Below are 20368 nucleotides of genomic sequence, written 5' to 3'. Positions count from 1 at the left end.
CATCGATTCAGGCGTTAAGGTTGAGGGTTGGTTGAATGATCAGCAGGATGGTTCCCCGCGTGCGGTGGTTGTCGGTGAAGTGGTCTCTGAAAGTGGGCGCAAAAAGTGATGCTCTCGCAAGGTGCTTCGCGATAACGATTGCAATCGCGATGTCAAAGTCCACGGGTGTGGGGTACGCGTTCCTGGCGCCGGAACCCGTGCGGCGCCGTGGGGGAAGGTGTTCAAATTGACAGTTGTGAGTGGTCGGACGGCTGTCAAAAAGGGACGCTATGACGCTTCGGTGGGTTCAAACGGACATCGACGTCAGGTGGGGGTGGGACGAGAGAGAGACGCTGAGGGACTAACTACCCCGCCATCGGCCTTCCCAACAAGTTCCTTTTGCGCTGAACCAAGCTTGGAATCTTTTTTTTCTTTTGGCTGAAAAGATCCTGATCATCTGAGGTTTTATCCCGCATCTTCCAGGTTGTCAATTTAAATCCTACAATTCCTCAAGAAGTCGTGGTGTCATTGAGCCGCCCTCCAGTTAAACCCGAACCCTACACCTACGAAGAACCCACCTAGCTACAAAGCTTCCAAAAAGTAAAACATGGCTCCCGATCACAAGGCTTGCCTGAGTACGTCTCCTCGCCGCCCCGATCTCCCGCTCGTGCTGGGCTATATCCTGATCTATCTGGAGCTGGGATGGCTGATTATGATGTTGGTTCGTTCGTATTACAGTCGTGATTGACGGCTGGGGTATCCCCTCGGAGGAGTCTCCCAAGAATGGCGATGCTATTGCTGCCGCCGAAACCCCCGTCATGGACGAGTTCTCCAGGAGCGCCACCGGATTCACCGAGCTCGATGCCTCCTCCCTCGCTGTCGGCCTCCCTGAGGGGCTGATGGGCAACTCCGAAGTTGGCCATCTCAACATTGGCGCCGGCCGTGTCGTCTGGCAGGATGTCGTCCGCATCGACCAAACGATCAAGCAGGGCAAGCTCGCCGAGAACGATGTGATCAAGAAGGTTATGGAGGCGGCCAAGAACAGCAATGGCCGTCTTCACTTGTGCGGTTTGGTCTCGCATGGTGGTGTGGTAGGTGCTGACCGGGTTGCCGGAGCTGCCGGTGTATGTTGGGGGATATCCGCTGACGTTTTGTTCACGATAACAGCACGCCAAGCAAACCCATCTTTATGCTCTCCTCGAGGCTGCCAAGCAGTATGGCATCCCCAAGGTCTACATCCACTTCTTTGGTGATGGCCGTGACACCGACCCCAAGTCCGGTGCCGGTTACCTGGAAGAACTGCTCGCCAAGATCAAGGAGCTTGGTATTGGTGAGATTGCCACCATTGTCGGCAGATACTATGCCATGGACCGTGACAAGAGATGGGAACGTGTCGAGATCGCTCTCAAGGGCCTTGTCCTCGGCGAAGGCGAGGAGAGCACCGACCCGGTCAAGACCATCAAGGAGCGTTATGACAAGGGCGAGAACGACGAGTTTCTCAAGCCCATCATTGTTGGTGGCCAGGAGTCTCGCATCAAGGGTGTGTGACATTCCGGTCATTGCCTTAAAAGCAGTGCTGACATCTCTTAGATGGTGATAACGTCTTCTTCTTCAACTACCGCTCCGATCGTGTCCGCCAAATCACGCAGGTTTTGGGCGACGTCGACCGGTCAGTCCTCCCGGATTTCCCCTACCCCAAGATCAACTTGGTCACCATGACCCAGTACAAGGTCGACTACCCCTTCGAGGTTGCTTTCAAGCCCCAGCACATGGGCAATGTGCTTGCTGAGTGGTTGGGCAAGCAGGGCGTCAAGCAGGTTCACGTTGCCGAGACGGAGAAGTATGCCCACGTCACCTTCTTTTTCAACGGTGGTGTTGAGAAGGTGTTCCCTCTCGAGGTCCGTGACGAGAGCCAGGATCTTGTGCCCTCCAACAAGAGCGTCGCCACTTACGACCAGGCTCCCGAGATGAGCGCCGACGGTGTCGCCGAGCAGGTTGTCAAGCGTCTTGGTGAGGGCGAGTTCCCCTTCGTCATGAACAACTTTGCTCCTCCCGACATGGTTGGTCACACTGGTGTGTACGAGGCTGCCATCGTTGGCTGCGCGGCCACGGACAAGGCCATTGGCAAGATCTATGAGGGATGCAAGAAGAACGGCTACATTCTCTTCATCACGTCCGACCACGGCAACGCCGAGGAGATGAAGTTCCCCGACGGCAAGCCCAAGACGTCTCACACCACCAACAAGGTGCCCTTCATCATGGCCAACGCCCCCGAGGGCTGGAGTCTGAAGAAGGAGGAGGGTGTCCTCGGTGATGTTGCCCCTACTGTGCTTGCCGCCATGGGCCTGCCAATTCCCGAGGAGATGACTGGCCGCAGCTTGTTGGTCAGGAATTGAGTGGGCGTAGGCATAGGTGTTTGGGTTTCGGTAAGCATGGAAAAGGGGAGCAAGCAATAGCGATAGACACGATAGAATTACAGGAACGACCGTTATGAGCACTTGGGCTTTTCGAATGCATTGTGTGCCATGTTCTCGGACGCGTCGTTCATTGTTATGCAGCCTACCATTCTCGCCCGATTCATCTGTTCGGGCTGCAGCAGGAGATTAGTTGCCACGCCCCTGTCTTCCACAGACTCGACACAAGGGTATCCAACAGTTCAACATTGATGCTTCACGTCAAAACCATCTGGGAGGGTCGTTGTCCTCATCATTCGAGCACATCACAGATACAATCTATTGTATTTTCTCCCTTGCTTCCCCAGAAACATATTCTCGACGATCCCGTCTCACCTTCCCCAGCCGCCACCGCCATCACACATCTGGGCAAAAAAAAAAAAACCTGGGGAACATCTGGTTCAAAAGCGGGGAACCCAGCTTGTGTAACACGAGATGCATACGCTGGATGCCGTCCTTTCCTTTCCTTTCCTTTCCTTTTCAGCGCTCTCTCGACCAGATGTATTGATCTGTATATCTTTTGCTGGAAGAATACTTTTCTCGGTGAGAGAGATGAAGCAAGGGAGACGAATGAGATGCAAGATGATGATGCAGTGTTCTGGCCGAAAGGGAAAAAAGGCAGGTGCATGTTACATAGACGTGGCCATACAACAACGATGGACTTCCCGTCCGCTTCCTCCTTCTTTCTGTGGTGGCAGCAAGCAAGCAAGCACGGCCGTGTCCCCTTTCCCCTCATGAGTGTCCCATCCCATGCCACCAATGAACGTCGAGGCGACTGACCCCTTCCCTTTTTCCCATTTCCCTTCTCTTCTCCTCACTCGTCTGTCCCCTTTTCTCTTCCTCTTTCTCTCATTTCTGCCAAAAGGAAAGCGTCACGATATCATCAACATCAACCATCACCACTTACACGGCATATATGTAAAAGATGGGTCCCGCTATCAGCTAGCACTGCAACAGCACCGAGCACGCTAAGCACACAACACACAAGGAGCGGCCCCATTATCTGGTGGAGACATTCCGGCTTGTTGTTGACAGTGGAGTCCATCTACTCTTCCCCCCCGTCCTCCCCGTGCCTTGCTTTCCAAAAACAAAGATCTAACGCTAGAAACTAGGTGCCTCCCTCCGTATGTCCGGCCGCAAGCTCCGTACCCCGTAGCCCGTTCGTTGCCCGTGATCCTTATCCCGTGCCCGTCGTCGCCGAGACGGTTCGTGATGATGGTGCTCCCGGTGCTCACCTACCCCCAGTGTATGCATCAGGGTACCGGGACTCCCCATCGGTCACACTCTTCTCATTCACCTCGAGTGAGGGCTGGCAAGGGAGAGCACTGCCCAATGGCCAGGTCAATTGATTTGTTTTCTACGTGGCCCCCCGTTTCACGTTCCCTTTGGTGTGCTGGAATTGTGAGTGCACAATGCATGTTGTTCGTGTTGGGCAATTGGACATACCCCGCCTTCAGCCCCTGTTTACCCGCTGGCCAAGACACGAGGGATTATCAATATCATATCATCTCATCAAGTGCTGAGAGATATCAAAACTGATGGCATTCGCAAACACAGCACAAACAGAGCCACAAGTCACTCTCAACAAGTCTGACAAGTGTATTCTCTCGCTGGAAAAGAAGTGGTGATGCTGAAACGGCAGAGACAAAATGAAATATTCTTGTGGTGTCCCCAGAGAACTGGGAGAATCGCGGTTGAGTATTTTACAGGTGCCGGCAAAAGCCGACATCGACGGTCAGATCGTCCTCGAAAGTCTTCCCCGATCTAGGTCTAATATGGGCCCCGTCTATGGTGCGATTCTATGCCATTATTCCATGCACACCCCGCCCATGTCTAATAGCGAATGCGATTTGGAGATGTCGCAAAACACTATTACCCTCTCTCGTACACGCCGCTTCCCCCCACTCTCGCTCCCGTCTTGTTGATATGTACAGACGATCGCTCCCAGTGAGGCATCGTCGCCTATCCCGCTCGGTGGTGGTGAACCGCTTAGGTCTGAGGCATTTTGTTAGCAAGGCGGGGTCGTTGACTCTGCCGGACCTCCGAAGCAAAACACTTACGAACTTGGCCATGAGGGCAACCATCAGGTCGAAAAGACCAATGGCCTCGACGAAAGCGAAACCGAGAATGGCATAGGAGAAGAGCTGGCCACGGAGGGCGGGGTTGCGGGCAACACCGTTGAGGAGGGCAGCGAAGACGAGACCGATACCGATACCGGCACCGGTAAGACCAATGGCGGCAGTACCCATACCCAAGTTCTTGGAGACCTCGACCATGGCCTGGGCGATCTCAGAAGAGTAGGCACGCTTCTGGGTGATCTGGCGGGTGGCAGTGATGATGGAGGACATCTGCTGGCGCTTGACGGCCTGGAGGGGGGTGGCCTTGGTACCGGCTGCACACACGAAGAAAAAAGATTGTCAGACCGAACGAACGAACACTCTCTCGGATGGTTTCATGGTGGTTTTGTTTTTGGGACGATGGGCGACTTCTTGAATAATTCGCTCGTCTCTTTTTTTTTTGTGTGGCATGAGGTTTTGAGATTTTGTTCGACTCTACTCACCAGTGAAAGCGCGGGCAGGGACGCGGACGGCAGGGCGGGCGACCTTGGTGGCCATCTGAGAGGCCAGTCTCGAGGCGAGAACACGGGTGGAGGCCATTGTGTCTGATGAGAAGGGGGTATGCAGAGGTGATGCAAAAGACGGGGATCGAGAAGATGCTCTTTGGAGGTGAGGCTCGACTGCTGAGTGGGAGAGGGAAAAAGAGGAGGGAAGGGAAAAGTGCGAGGAAGAACAAGTGGTCAGCTGGGGAAAGCGGAACCTCGGGCTGGTCCGGGCAACGGGCTCGAGCATCGATGATGGGCGACGTGAGTGGTCAATTCGAGGGAAATCGCTCCACCGAGAGCTCTGAAAGTGGGTCAGAAGTTGGAATTCCCAGGTCTGCGAGGAGAGCCAGAGGGAAAATTTTGCTGTGCGGCACTTTGCCCAGCAGCTGCACCGCTTTTCCAGGGGACGAAAGGGAATTCCGCCGGGCAAAGCCGGATTCTACAAGAGGTTTACGGAGGGACGAACAGCAGCAGCAGCAGCAGCAACCAGGAGCCAGCAGCACAGCTCGAGCAAAGCAACAAGCTCGGTGATGGAGGGGGCATGATTCATGGATCCGGCAGCTTTCTACGGAGCACGGGAGCCATCGACGAACCTCTTGGGAAGCTGGGTCCTTGGACCTGGACAAGGCAGCACAAGCTTGGTTTTGTTCGAACCCAACGAAGCTCTCGGTTTTTGTGTCACTGAAAATTTTCAGCTTGGGGTTTGATGTCTGAGGTTGGCGCGGCTCCTGTTTTCTGACCAGGGTCTATCGCAAGCCCCCACGAGGCCCCCACTTAGCGGCGATTTCCCGCAACCTCACTTGTTGAGGGCCGATAGCCGTCCACTTTAACTCCACCACCAGAACCAGGGCCGGGCATGACGACAGGATGTGAAAAATGCCTCTTTTTTCGAACTGAGGGGCATTTGAAGCTCCAGGAAGCTTGGGAAGCTTTCAACCATCGGGCTCAACTGGTAGGAACTGGTTTTGACTCTGATTGTCAATTTCTAAATGGAACTCACCAAAATGTCAATTCTCGAATCTTCCCAACGGGATCAACTCCGACAAACACCGCTGTTGCCGCAAATGTTGTGTAACGGATGAGCGCGGCAGTGTTGGCAAAAGGGGGAGGGTCGGAAGCTTCGCTGGTTGGTCGAACCACAAAACTTTTGACCCAGATCGAACCTTGAAAGCTTCCAACGATCTGCTCGGTAAGGCAGCATGACGGAATGGAGGTAAAAAGGTGAGTCGGCGGTGAAACATAATAGGCTTTGCCAAATTGGTTGGGTAAATACCGAATCGGGCTACCCGGGTGGCCGGAACGCTGCCGGGTTAAATATGTTTATGATGATTGTGTTGCACATGAGCCGAAGCTGGTGGTGATAATGAGAGGCAGTCTGTGATTGTTGAGACTGGGAGTGACGAGGGTATTTATATCTGACCGGTGTAATTTGAGAGTGACGCATTGTTGTCGGCGCCACATTGTGAGATTTGGTGGTGGTGTAGGCCGGGAGATACCGGGATGTCTGAGGTGGCTGAAGAGGTCGCGGTTGGTACTTCACCGAGGACCGAGATGTCTTGTAATTAAAGACTTATCGAGGACTGAAGCCGTGGATGGAGATCTTGAGCTTTATGGTCTATTTATTAGACGAAATGATGAGTTTGAACCTGCGAGTTTGAAGCCTGTGAATCGTGATGAACCTCTTTGATGTGGTCATAGCTCCTGAGCAGGGGCAACGTCATGTTGGACAGGGGGCAGTTGCCCTTTTGAAGAGAATGAGGAAAGATGATGGAGTTGATGTCCAAACACATGATCGAGAACTGTTCCTCCAGGCAACATAATTTTCACTAGGTAATTTCGAAGTAACGACAGGTAATCATAGCTTGAAGGAGCTCAGCTTGAGACACTCTCTTGAAAGCTTCCTGGCTGGTGTTTGCCATTCTCTTATGTAACATTATGAGCAATGGGTTCGAGCTTGAGACTTTTAGGTTGGATATAGATCAGCTAGGTATCTGTGTAGGAGAATAAGGAATGGGGAAAAAAGTCTCTTGCTGAAAGGGGATAGAGGGCGAGGAGGGAAAAGGTGGGTTATTGTTGTAGTTGGTTTGTATTTTGAAAGAATTTAGAGGCTGTCGTTGTTGTTGATGGGAGAAGATAGTTTAAGGGATTGATAGTGACATAGGTTGAGGCTGGCTTGGACTTTTGGATGTACGGATGTCAGATTGATGGGGTTTTTGGGTTGTAGACCGTGGATGGATGTGGACTGGATAATGGACGACAGGACTCCACTGTGATGGTTTAGATGATGTATCTGTCCTGTATAACGTAAATCTGGACTAAGTGACTGCTGTATTTATCCTCGACAAAATGTAAGTTCGGGCTGTCTGATAAGTTATATTGAAATCTGGGCTTCAACATCACCATAGACAAAGCTCATTTACACCCTACCTAGGTACCCATCATGCCGCTTTGCAGTCCAAGTTACCTCCCAAACATCTTGGAACAGCAAGATACTCGCTCTCCCACCCTCACCAGCAACTCCTACGCCGCCACTCCCACCAACCAACGCGCCAACAACAACAACAACCACTCCTCCACAAGGAAGGTACACATTCCGACCCCCCGGCTCCCAGAGGTCCCTGACTGGCTCCCTCCGCTCGCTAGCGGATTACATCGCAACGCTAGCTTTACCGCCCTCTAGACAAATGCACAACTGCACGATTCTATCCTTCCTCGGTTCCCTCCTCCTCCATCATACTGTGCTCTTCTCTTCTGGCCCACATCTCTTGTACTGTATCCTTCCTTTCCCTTCCTAAGTACCTTCCAACCGTGCTGCATTCTTCTCTCTCTCGGAACCATGACCACACCGATACTGTGCTGACCACGCCATCTCAGGACCTCACACCTCCCTTGGCAGCCATGACAGCGAGCGCAGACTATTTCAGAGTACTTTGATTCTCTCGCTCGCTTGCGCGCGCCTTGCTCACAAGCATCATCGGAGGTCCGATAAGAGACCAGAGAGAAGAACATATGATGGGGAGATATCCCAGAGGGAGGAGGGTGTGGTGATGGGGGAACGGTGTGGGAATGCCTGGACTAGGTAGCTCCCGGACAGAATTTGCTAGTTTTAGAATGACCCCTGTTGTGATGATGGTGGAGGATGTAGGTGGTTGTTGTTGCTGAAGAAGAGGGTTTAGGATGGGGGTTTTGGGGGGTTTTTTTTTGGGGGGGGGGAAGAGTGGGTTACTATATGAGGAGATTGTTCCGGTTTTGGGCGAGGTGAAGTGGGAGATTGTCTGTTGAAAGTTGGGGCTGGTTATGTGAGAGGACCGTACCAGTCTTACATGTATACTAGCCATCGATGATCAAGACTAGATGTGCGTCTTTACGAGAAGTCTACTCTATCTGGGTGTTGGATTTGAACTCGACAGACCTGATTTAGATCCATAGATAAACAAGAAATAAGGTAAGCATTCTCTATATGGTCAAATTCTATCGGCCAAGGGGGGTACTAAATCGGCATAACACGGAATAGACAGGATAACCATATCGTGATATATACATCAGCAAAAGAAGTCTAGTCATCAGACACCTACCAAAACCCTAAGAATCCAAGGGAGGATAGATTTCGTCATTGGTTAAGTGGCCAACAGCAAAGTATCGACAATATTCAGACAGCGCAACAACCCACATCTTCCCCATTCACTATCCCCCCTTTGTCCACAACATCTGCCACAGCGTTGCTTTTGATTTAATTTTTTTTCTTCTTCTTATCGGAGCTTCCTATTGTTGTGATAGTGTCAGTCATATCTCGAGTTGATTTTAGGAACCTTGATCAATTTTGGCCAGCGACTTGAAGCCTCCAATGTATGTACACAAAAGATCCATTGTTTTTTTTTGCCATCCACGTCCTGTAAACCCTGAATCGCTCGTTAATAGCCCAGTACTGTTAACCTAATCCATGAAGCCCATCCCACTCATCCGTCCGTTGGTATCATATTCCCATAACTCCTGACCCAACCCAAATTCGAATGCTCCCTGAATGATGATGGATATCAATGCTACCCCGACTCCTCTGCCGCCGCAGAATCATTCTCCTTCTTCATGGCATAGCCCTCCACAAAACCGTTTGGATCACATGGCTTTTTCAAGCTGATCCTGTTCTTCTTCACCCACTCCATCACTGCCTCGTGCCGGATCATGACCCGCCGCTGATGAGCCACTGGCTCTTCCTGCTGTGGCGTGCCCTCTTTCTCATTGTTGGCAACACCATCAGGAGCTGGCACTGGCGCACCGGTCAAACCTTCCAGTTCCGCGGGTGTACCAAGCGCAGAATGCTTCACCACCGGCCCAACCCCTGCATCCTCCACAACTCCCATGTCTCTCAACACCATCAAGCAATCCTCAGGAACTATCCAAGTGGCCTTGCTGCAGTCGTAAACATCAACTGTCGCCACTTCTTGTCCATCCTCTATGGCACCCGAGCTCGTCGGTGGGATACTCAGAAGCCACATCGCGATCTCATTGCCCCAAAACCTCTTGTACCCCTTTTTGCCCAATTCGCTAATGGGCTTCTCAGGTCCACCTAGCACTCCTTCCCGTTTGGAGATCTCGTAGCTTACGCCCATCAGCAATGATCCCAGGCCTTTGCGCTGCCATGGTGGAAAGACGAGGATGCATGCCAGGTTGTTGTTGTCCCAGGACATCTTCTCTTTCGAGAAGAACCCGACTACCTGGCTACGTGGTTGGCGAGGAGCGTTGCCGGAGCCGGATGAGGATGATGGGTGTTCTGGCGGTGTTGGCAAAGACGGTGCTGGAACAGCCGGGGTTGTGTAGACGAGCAGAAAATACTTGAAGCCGGTGACGTCAAAAAAGACAGACTTATTGTCCAAGAAGAGTTTGGCAAACAGAGAGAGATTCTGGCAGAACAGCTGTCCAGAATAATTAGTTTTATGTCATGACGAACACCAGCCCAAGACAACTTACCACATCGACCTCGCCGTCAACCTCCCAGATGCTCCACTCCCCTTGGTCTTGAACCAACTCCTCTACCATCTTTTGACTGGCATTGCTCTTCCTACCTCTGCCGGATTTGGGCGGTGGACCACATGCCTTGAGAACGGTTCGCTGGCCTTTGGGGTGGGTGTATATCTTTGAACCTGGAATAAAGTTCTTTGCCCGACAGAGTTGAACGTGCTGCCACCAAGCGACTAGCTCTTTGGAGTACTTGAAGCAACAATCGCAGACATAGAGACGGTCGAGCGTGCCGGGGCCATTGTCCAGGACTTCTTTGCCAAAGTAGGAAGGGTACCAAGTCTTGAAACAGAGGTCTCCAAGGACGACCTTGTCTATGTTTCGGTCGGTCTGTGTATTCTTGATGGCACTCTTTCGATCGGACGTCTTCGTCGCCGTTACGGAGTCGGTTTTCGACGCCGGATGGCCTGGTTGCGAGCCTGACGTAGCCATGGTGATGGGCTTGTTTCGTCCCACGGTAACGGATTGATTTGGAGGCACTGTCTGTGCGTGGCCTGAGGGTCGACCTGGTGGTCTGCCAACCGGACGAGGGGCGACAGGCGAGCGATGAGGGACCGTGGGGACAGGTAGTGACGCTGGAGCAGGCTGAGAGGGCACCGATGGTGTAAGGTTTTCAGCAACCCCAGTCTCAAGTCCGCCGCTATGCCGTGTGGAGCGCGTGGCTTTTGGTAAGTTTTCCCCCGTGGTCAGAGGCACATTCTCCTTGCCTTGAAGTGCTCGGGATTTGCGAAGTGGCAATGTCACGGGTAGCTCTTCCTCCGCTTCGCTTTCGACGCGGCGGCGACGGCGTCGTGGCTCGGGATCTTCTGGTGTCGGTAGCGGGGCGGTCGAGGATTGACGAGTTGCTCTTCGTGAAGGAGCACCTGGTAAAGTGGATGTCGTAGCGGGAGCATCTTGTGTATCTGGTTCGTCGCTGATCCGTTTCTTCCTAACAAGTCCGGGCATCTTGCCTGCTCGTGATGCCCCTGAGCAGTTGGGAAGCAGGCGCAAGTCGCGACGAGGCTGGAGCTTCGAAACCGAAGCTTGAGCAGGGATTAGCTGTGGGGACTGCGAGCGATGGGAGATGCCAAGAGATGCCCCTGGTCCTGGTGGTGGGGTGCAGGTGGAGCTTGGCGACTGGATGGATGGATGTCCAAGCTTCTGAATCTTCAATTTTTGAACCTCAACGTGGGAGATCGATAGCAACAATAACTCCTCTCGACGTTTCTCTTTCTCGACCACATGACAGTGCCCGACGAACAATAGTGAGCCGTAGCTGCCACGATGACCGGCCATTGCCTGTACCAATGCTTGGCGCGAGAATCATCGCCTTGAGGGGTGGTGCAAAGAACAGAGGACATCTCTTGCTGGTACTGTCGAAATGATATTTCTACATAACATGAACTGCTATTGCTAACTCCCTCTGCTCAGCGCCTTCACGGGCACCCCCGACAGTATTTAAACCAAGCATCGTTTACCAGAGCATCCATTTGTTTACTGAACAATGGCACACACTTCAGCACGTTTGGCAGCGGCCAAGATGCCCCACTCCCGCAAAGGTTCTCGGAACCGATGAGGACATTGGAGACAGAGTTCGCAGAAGAAGAAGAAGTAGTAGTAGAAGAAGAAGAAAAGCAGGTTTCAGAACTCCCACGACGGGTCGATTGCCTCCCCAAAAAGTACTCCAACTTCTGGGATCATCTGTCAGCACAAGAGCAGGACGATGAGCTGTGGATGGATCGTGCAGGACCTTCCTTGGCCCTCACCTGGGGCTGGGCAAGACCTGTGGGGGGCGATGCGTGGAAGGGGGAGGCATTTCAGTATACCCCGTCATACCACAAGGACTTCGACTGGGCTGCGCCCGCCATGACGCTGGCTGCCCTCATGCGCTTCCCGAGCGATCAGTGGACCATCAGTGAATGGCCTCTTGCTCGCGGTGTAGCCTGCAACACATCATCCCGCCTCCCTGTCCTGACAGCCCAACTACTGCTCCGGCGAGACGCATACATGCGTGCCCGGGCACGCAAACACATCCCATTAGCTCGCTATCTCGAGGACACAGTGGCCTGGAACGCGCGAATAAAACAGCTAGAGTCTTCCAAAGGGATCACGGAGCAGGACATTGCCACCTGGTTATGGATTCTTTCCTGCCATAATGCCGACTTGCGAGTTGAAAGATTTCTTAGGAGCAGCTGCCGCAAGCCATTCTTCCTGCTACAGGCCATGTTCGCCACGGACCGGCTCTTTGCCAATCCCAAAAGCTTCATGGACCTGGTCCAGTATCTCTCGGACAATTACGTTCACCGACATCGGCCTGAAAGTGAAGATAGGCATTTGCTGCCGCAGTCGAGGGGTCGGGATATGACGTGGTGGCACTTCAACGGAGTGCTACATCGCCTTGTTTGGCATACACGGGATTCATGGCCATCAGCAGTCACGGCAATCGCGCAGTTGGTCGTCGACTACATCAACACTATATCTGATGACCCTTCCAAGGGACATAGCAGCCATGCAGTCCGATCCTTTGTCTTCAACAAAGCTCTCCAATACTTTAGCTGGCCGTCGAGGATGCGTCCACTTGCCAATATGCCCTACAACTGGGCCGCCCAACGACTTGTCCTTAGCATTGCATCATCGTTCGACCCTCCCCTAGTTCCCGACAAGGAGAGCTACAGTGCTATACAAGCGGTCTTGGCTGCTCTTCCGAAAAGCAAGGGCGAGATCAAGAACGCAGAGCGAATCGCAGCAACATGGCCTCCTTATCGGCAAGCCGTCGACGGGGTTGACGAGCGCCGTGACCCCGAAGAGGATTTGAGCCGGAGCTCCATGGCGGGCCTCCTTGCTCGCGAGGCTGGCTACCCTACCAATGTGATCGACCAGGGCATCTCAGTGTTGGCAGGGTCGACTTTTGGCCAGCCACCGTCCATTCAAACAAGAAGCGTGCCACTTCCAACAGTGTCAGGTGAGCATGCCGCCCTCAACCTGCACCGGAACTGGGCCTTGCAAATCAAAGCAACTAGGAACGCCCGGGAAGCTTGGCGATTGTTCCAGAGACCTCCTCTTCCCGCAATGCAACCAGACGCCCAAGTTGCTGGTCAGATGATGGCCAAGCTCTATGCCCATAAAGCGCCATCTGTCAAAAGACTCCGGCCAGGGGACGTCAAAGAAACGTTTCCGATCCATAACGGGAATCTGACTGCTCTCGAGATTACCAGAATCACCCCTCCGGCTCCAGATGAGCTATATCACACGTTGCTCTCACAAGGGCTCAAACCGGTTGGGCACTATCTTGACATTCTCTTGACAAACGCACCTTCGAAACAGGAAGCCCTGAACTATGTTCGAGATAGCCCGTTCCACTTTGCTGGAGATATCCTGTCTGATTTCAGGCGGTGGGACACCCAGGAAGGCAAAGCTGCTCTCGGAGCTCTAGACTTTCAGCTCGTCAATGCCTGGGTTGCTATGCTGTGTCGGGTCCATGTCGATAGTGCTTCTTATACAAGACATACGACGCTCTTCACACGCGACTTCGGATGTGGGCCGGTGGCTGAGGCCATCTTGCTCGCCCATCTCTGCCAGGCGGCTCGACCGGTACTTTCGCGGAACGACAGGAAGCCATGGCACACAATTCTGACGGCGCTTTCGAAAAAGGCTCTTTTGCACAACCCGAGAGGTCACGGGATGGACCACCTTGTGCTGACGATGGATGCGTTTCTAAGGATCTATGAGCGAACGCTGCATATCCAGGGTGATGACACCGTTGCGTTCTTGGCGCTGTGTTACATGATTCGAAAGACGTTGAAAATGGCAACATTTCAACATTCCCTCACAGAGCGGCGACCCATACCACGGAAGAAACGGCTGGCTAACCTGCTTGCTCGAGCACGTTTGCGGGCGGTGCAATCTTTTGTCAACCTCTCTAGTCCGGTTGAAGCGGGCACTCGGCTGTTCCCCCAAGACATGACACGATACCACATGAGCGCGTTGACAGTGTATCGCTACATGAAAGCGATGGCTTGCTGCGGGGATGGAAAGGAGATGGTGCATATCATGGACTGGGTCCTGGACGGGTGGATGTCGGACTACTTCTCCGAGGAGATCAAAGAGCCAAAGCAACATGCCCACCAGCAAATGATGCACACCATTGCGTACTTTGCTCGGATAGGGAAGGACCTGGTGGAAGAGGCAGAGATGGAGCGCGTTCGGAAGCGACTGGAGCATCTAGTTGAGCACCATGGTTGTACATGGGCCTGGCCCAGCGCATATAGGGGATATGGGAAGGATGATGTTATTGACTCGACTCTGGCTGCACGCTGGGCCGATCGGATTGCTCGTGCTTCTTCTGAGCAGGCTTTTGATGATGATTAGTTGAGATAGGTACTATGCGTAAAAATAAAGAAATACAGAAATGTGAATGCCTCTCAAGTCTCACTACAACTGTCTCTCGTTGTTGACTTCTTGTTGCTCTCGAAGAAGTGTGGGTCTGCATGAGTCTGCATGGGCTCATCTGATTGGCCGATGGCTTGTTTTTCTCAGCGCGACTAACCCCGGAGCACAACCACGAGGTACCACGCGACTTCCAGATTGAGACATCTCCCTATCTTGTTGCTCTCTGCTTTTTGTGAAGCCATCTTTTCTTTTGGTCTGGAAGGGTTTCTGCTTCAACTTTTCTATCTTTATTTTCTCTGCCTGGGCGGATTATTGCTAATTGTTTGGTACGCATACCCGTACACCCACTCCCGACTTTGTCACTGTCTGCTCTTCTTCGGGAGAGAGGATCCCCGGCCGAGGATTTTGGACGACTTTTTCGCTTTCGAAGACCATCTCCGACCCGGACGGTTCTCATGTCGCCTGTCTCAAGGATCCATCGCTTCTCTCGGCTTCTTTCTGGCACACTTACCATCTCGGGATGATGAGGGTGCTGGATTCGTGGCCCTCCACGGGACATGACCTCGAGTTCAATGAGCTCATCCCAACGCATGATAAAACGGAAGCTGCCATCTTGGACCAACTACGGCCGTTGCTCCCAGCATCTCTGGATCATCTGCCTCTCCTTCAGAACCAGGATGAGCCGTCACCAGTAGTCGACTCATTACCACCATCATCACCGCCAGTCCTGCCAGCACAATGTCATGCGATTTTCCCAGACGCACCTTCCCTGCCGCCAGTGTTCCTGCCAGGGCCAGAAGACTCGTCCTGGTCAATGCCCCCAATATTGCCAGACAACTGCCGCGCAATCCTCCCAGATGCACCTTGCCTGCCGCCAGTATCATTGCCAGAACTTCAGGGATCATGCTCATCACAGTCTCCAGAGCCCGAACTCGTCAGTTTGGAAATGGCGGTTGTCGCCCAGGCAGTCATCGCCCAGACATCAGAAATTCTCGAGGAGGCACCAGAAACCCTCAATGAGACGCCAGCACCTTGTTTGCCTAGCCCAGTCCCTCCAAACCAGCAACTTTCTGTCGAGATACCTGTTTCGACACTTGTTACGCCAAGATCCCAGCACGATGGATTTGTACCTCCCTTCCCCGTGGTTAAGGAGCGCATTGCGGTGCAGGCCCTGAAGGAGGCCCATGGCGCCATGGATGGCGATTTCATGGAATTTGACTTGGACCGGTTCTCGTTCTATCTGGATACGAAACACTATCCTTTGGAAATGAGGTCATTGCAGCACATAGGCATGAGGAAGCCCACCGACCGGTACTACTTTGACGGTGTGCTCAGCTGGAAGGGTCACAAGTACTTTGTTCAGAAAGTCGAGGTGGCTGAACTTCCCATCGGCAACTATGGGGTTGAGCACCCGAGCGTGGATGGCGAAGTCTGGGTTCGTTCGGTCTTTAATTCGAGAAATGAGGTCTACTATCGACTGCGGAGGCCAACGGTTGAATACAAAAGGTTTTACGAACCGTTTGTATGGGCCATGGATCTCGCCAAGCACGTCGTCGACTATGCTGGTTACTTGCTCCAGGAAAACCGCAGTCTTTGTCTCGAAGTCTTCAAGAATTCTTTCTCTGAGTGGCTTGAGAGCACCCATGGCGGATCTGCCGCTTTCCGAAAGTGGCGGCGACAGTATCCTAGGATTGACTTCAGGGTTGCAGTCGCCAACAACATCGACTTTATTTGGAAAGAAGTCTTTGGGGTCCATGGGGAAAAGAAGGCCGGCTCGATGAGGCTATTTCGGGAGGCGATGAATCTCGATATCTACGAGTCTACCAAAGCTGTGCCGGAGCTCCCGAAGCTTCTGGAGGGCAGGCCGATGAAGCAGGATGTTGAGGTGGCTCCGACCATCGTAACGCCGTATATCAATGAGTTGTTTGGACATATGGTTCTTGGGAAGGTATTCCATGTGGTGTCAAGTCCAGATGGAGGGCTTCGAACACCAGTGCCGGCCCGGGAAGCGACACCAGATGTTCAGATCAAGATGGAGTGCAATGTTCCTGGGAGGCGCCGAGGGACCACACAATTTTTACCTCTCGACGTTACTGATGCAATCCAAGTTGGCGACACCATCTCTACTCCACACGACGATGAAAGCACAAACACCAAGTGGAAGAAGGAAGAGGGGGTGACCGACTCGCGCTGGTTCGGTCTGGTCCAAAAGGTTCACAAAGCCAAAGATGGCGCCCGAAGCTTCGATGTCACGTGGCTATACCGACCTGCAGAGACGCCGTGTTGTTTGATGCGATACCCTTGGCCGAACGAGCTATTCCTGAGCGATCATTGTACATGTGAGGAGGGCAAGCATGCCAGGGTTAAAGAGCACGAGGTCATGGCTGTCCACAAAGCCAACTGGTTCGGCAGCCCAGAGACCAGCGGCGACGACTTTTTTGTCCGGCACACTTACATTGTGGAACACCGACGTTGGGTATCACTGCAAGAGTCGCACATCAGATGCTCTCATGTGTCGGAGAAGCTCGGTTACAAATCGGGCGACACAGTCCTGGTACTGTTGAACTTGTCGGACAAATATACGGAGCCTTGTGAGATTGTCAAGGTGTTCAAGCAAGGCAACACCATATTCGTGCGGCTCCGGAGGCTCCTCAGGCGCGGGGAGGTCGATTCTGTGGTCAAGAACGCCGCCGCCAACGAGCTCGTCTATACGGACAAGTTTGTGGTGATGAAGCCTGACAGAATCACAGGGAGATGTCAAGTGCGCGTCTTCGAGGCTGATTCACCTATTCCAAGCCCATACAATCGCGGCGGAACTGGGAATCTCTTCTATATCACCCACCAACTTGACGGCACTCGACAAAAGGTTGTTCCTCTTGGCAACATGCCTTTGACCCTGCGTCAGGGATTTGATCCAAGGGCAGGCAATGCCCGCAAGCTGCGGGGAATGGACTTGTTCTGTGGGAGTGGTAACCTGGGACGAGGTCTTGAGGATGGTGGCGCCATTGAAATGCGTTGGGCTGCCGATACTTGGGACAAGGCTATCCATACCTATATGGCCAACGCCCCTGACCAAGACATCGTGCATCCTTTCTATGGCTCGGTGGATGACCTTCTACGGCTAGCTCTGGAGGGAAAGTTCTCGGATAATGTTCCTCGACCAGGCGATGTGGAAGTCATCTCAGCGGGCAGCCCCTGCCCTGGGTTCTCACTGTTGACCATAGACAAGAAGGACCTCAAGCAAACAAAGAACCAGTCCATGGTGGCGTCCTTTGCGGCCTTTATCGACTTTTATCGCCCAAAGTACGCTGTTCTCGAAAACGTCGCCTCGATCGTCCAAGCACACCAAAACCGAAGCCAAGACACGCTGTCCCAGCTGTTCTGTGCTGTCATCGGCCTGGGTTACCAAGCTCAGCTGGTGAATGGGGATGCCTGGACCCACGGTGCGCCCCAGTCGCGTAACCGGGTGTTTCTCCTCATTGCAACCCCCGACGTGCGCTTGCCTGAAGCACCCGCACCCTCACATTCCCACTATCCGGGGACAAAACAGCGGGGTATTGGGAAACTGTGCAATGGCGAGGCTTATGTCCGGCGATTTCTTGATATTCCCACGCCGTTCAAGTACACCAGCTCGTCCGAGGCAACGGCAGATCTGCCCGACATTATCGATGGCATGGTGGATGCTTGCGTATCTCACCCGGAGCACCGTCTAACTATAGGCTTCACCGGAGCTATTCGACAGCAGGTGGCTGTAATTCCCATTTTCCCCCACGGCATGAATTTCGTCAAGACGTGGAATGGCGGAAAGGGGGTGATGACGGCGGCGGACAGGGAGCTGTTCCCCAGTGGTGAGGGCACGATGCGCGGTCGGGTTGCCAGCACCGCACAGGGGTGGTCAAGACTTACGCCGAACCTTGCGTTCCCTACCATCACGACGGCGTTGGACCCTCGGGACGCGAGGACCGCGAACGGCTTGCATTGGAGGGAGAGCAGGCCCTTTACCTTGGCAGAGGCTCGAAGGGCGCAGGGGTTTTCGGAGGAGGAGGTGCTGCTGGGGAGGCAGTCGGATAAGTGGAAGTTGGTGGGGAATAGTGTGTCGAGGCACATGGCGGTGGCGTTGGGGCTGAAGTTTCGGGAAGCCTGGACGGGGTGTTTGGGGGATGATGGTCGGGGGAGGAGGGAGGGTACGATGGAGACAGGTGTTGAGGATGCAGTGGAAGAGCAGCTCAGGAGGGAGGAGTGGGAGGAGATGGCGGGGTTGGTGGCTACGAATGTTGATGAGGTGGAGGGTGTGGAGATTAACGGGTATGGTAACCGGGTTTTGTCTGAGGAGACGGTTAAGGGGGGGGGCGGGGGGGCACGTCAGCAAGATTCAGCAGGTTGAGAGGGTGATGGTGGCTCGAATGGCGGAGAAACCTTCTACTGCGGGCAGTTCTGAGGTTGCTCAGAGCGAGTCGGACAATGCGGTGCAGTCGCTTCCTTCGCCGTGTACATCACCGGAGAAGTCGCCGGGTCCGACGATTGTGCGGATTTCGGGGGATGATGGACATTGAAACACTTGGTTGTGTTGGAATGAGCATTGTTTAGTATACACATTATGAGTGTATTGGGGCTTTGGGGAGGAGGGGGGAGCATATTTCCAGTTTCAGTCGATTCAGCATAAGATACCCGGGGTGGTTTGGTGGGAGTAGAGCTTTTTTGCATTGGAAGAGATGTATGTATATATCGAGAGAGAGATGGAGGGAAGAGAGGGGGAAATGCGGTCATGATCTGGATTCAGTATCGTTATTGGTGTATACGATTCGGGTAGGAGGGGTGTCGGCAGGAAGTTGGGGTGGGGGATGGGTATATAAGTTTGGATGCATGTGTTATGGACAGTGCAAAAGAAGTCTTTGAACATGGCAAAGGATTGAAGTTGTGACTTGTGTGTTCATGAGGTGACGTTGTGAAGCAGGGTGTATTAAAATCGAGGCAGCTACTACTTCATGAGAGGGGTTAGGATTACTGGAATTCTGGTGCATGTGTAGGTGGTGCATGTGTAGGTGGTGAGGGTTAGGAATGTTATCTTGGTCATACACAAAGGAGGGTTATGTATAGTAGCTAGCTCATCCAGCAAAGGATTGTGCACAGATGCTGTGTGAAAAATGAGGGGTTTTTGTTTCCTCTTTATAACCCACTCGGAATGATTTGAGAACACTCCAGTCGGCAGAGATGAAGTGTTCAGAGAAAAGTGAGGCTCAACAGGGGGGCGGGGGGTGGAATTCCCAAGCGATTGGTGCCAGCGGCTACGAAGTCGGTCTTGGCAGGGGTAGGTTGCGGACCAATGAGAACGCTTCGGCGCTTGTTTCAACGACGACGAGGAAACGTCAGGCTGGTGAGAGGGAAGTAAATGGTAGGTTCGTGAGCGCTTGGAGATTAGACGCATTGTGGGACATCCCCGGCAGTGAAAGAAATTGTAAGGCGGGCGGTTGCTGCTGGGGTTTGCCAACTGGACTGGGGGTGGGAGTTGTGCAACGACCGCCAACCAAAGGGTTTGGCCGAAGTTGGAGATGTCCACGCGCTGATGCGGGTTGGGTGGTGGCCAGGTGTTCCGGCCTGGTGGAAGATGCTGGGGCGGTGATGATATGTGATGATACCAAGGCTGGAGTGGAGGGGGAAGCGCAGGTAATATCGTGAGAAAGAGACGCGGTTACGGACTTTCGGGGAACGTGTGTGTGTGTGTGTGTGTGTGTGTGTGCGCGCCCATCTCTTATACATTTCTCTCCCGCACGTCATACCCTCTCTTTCTCTTCTTTATCCCTTGTCTCACACACACTCACACACACTTACACACACACACACTCACAAAAATATCAATACCCTTTCTCTCTTTTTTGTTAACACCCAAAAAACCTTGCAAAAGAGAAAACTCTTTTTGGGGGAACCTTACCAACCATATGTGTGAGTGAACATA

At 53.1% G+C, this 20368-nt stretch overlaps 6 protein-coding genes across 6 annotated transcripts; 4 read left to right on the top strand and 2 right to left on the bottom strand.

The window, feature by feature from the left end:
• Positions 1–586: 586 nt before the first annotated feature.
• On the top strand, positions 587–2375 carry PODANS_5_9150 (uncharacterized protein; the record flags this gene model as incomplete). The annotated part of the gene is made up of 4 exons (XM_001904698.1): positions 587–614; positions 718–1070; positions 1147–1519; positions 1570–2375. The coding sequence occupies 4 exons, from the start codon at positions 587–589 to the stop codon at positions 2373–2375; spliced, it is 1560 nt and encodes a 519-aa protein (XP_001904733.1).
• A 2046-nt stretch (positions 2376–4421) lies between these two features.
• On the bottom strand, positions 4422–5089 carry PODANS_5_9140 (uncharacterized protein; the record flags this gene model as incomplete). Its single annotated transcript, XM_001904697.1, has 3 exons — positions 4422–4427; positions 4493–4824; positions 4993–5089. 3 exons carry the CDS (start codon positions 5087–5089, stop codon positions 4422–4424), a joined length of 435 nt encoding a protein of 144 aa, XP_001904732.1.
• A 2385-nt stretch (positions 5090–7474) lies between these two features.
• PODANS_5_9130 (uncharacterized protein) lies at positions 7475–7968 on the top strand (the record flags this gene model as incomplete). The annotated part of the gene is made up of 2 exons (XM_001904696.1): positions 7475–7618; positions 7909–7968. 2 exons carry the CDS (start codon positions 7475–7477, stop codon positions 7966–7968), a joined length of 204 nt encoding a protein of 67 aa, XP_001904731.1.
• Positions 7969–9074: 1106 nt separating this feature from the next.
• Positions 9075–11322, bottom strand: PODANS_5_9120 (uncharacterized protein; the record flags this gene model as incomplete). Its single annotated transcript, XM_001904695.1, has 2 exons — positions 9075–9944; positions 10000–11322. The coding sequence occupies 2 exons, from the start codon at positions 11320–11322 to the stop codon at positions 9075–9077; spliced, it is 2193 nt and encodes a 730-aa protein (XP_001904730.1).
• A 276-nt stretch (positions 11323–11598) lies between these two features.
• Positions 11599–14394, top strand: PODANS_5_9110 (uncharacterized protein; the record flags this gene model as incomplete). The annotated part of the gene is made up of 1 exon (XM_001904694.1): positions 11599–14394. One exon carries the CDS (start codon positions 11599–11601, stop codon positions 14392–14394), a length of 2796 nt encoding a protein of 931 aa, XP_001904729.1.
• A 541-nt stretch (positions 14395–14935) lies between these two features.
• Positions 14936–18799, top strand: PODANS_5_9100 (uncharacterized protein; the record flags this gene model as incomplete). The annotated part of the gene is made up of 1 exon (XM_001904693.1): positions 14936–18799. The coding sequence occupies one exon, from the start codon at positions 14936–14938 to the stop codon at positions 18797–18799; it is 3864 nt and encodes a 1287-aa protein (XP_001904728.1).
• Between the last annotated feature and the right edge of the window lie 1569 nt (positions 18800–20368).

The sequence above is a fragment of the Podospora anserina genome, chromosome 5 (assembly GCF_000226545.1).
Source record: "Podospora anserina S mat+ genomic DNA chromosome 5, supercontig 9".
In the NCBI taxonomy this organism is placed as follows: Eukaryota; Fungi; Ascomycota; class Sordariomycetes; order Sordariales; family Podosporaceae; genus Podospora; species Podospora anserina.
The sequence above is the reverse complement of the archived record's forward strand: the minus strand, read 5'-3'. Positions and strand labels throughout refer to the sequence as shown.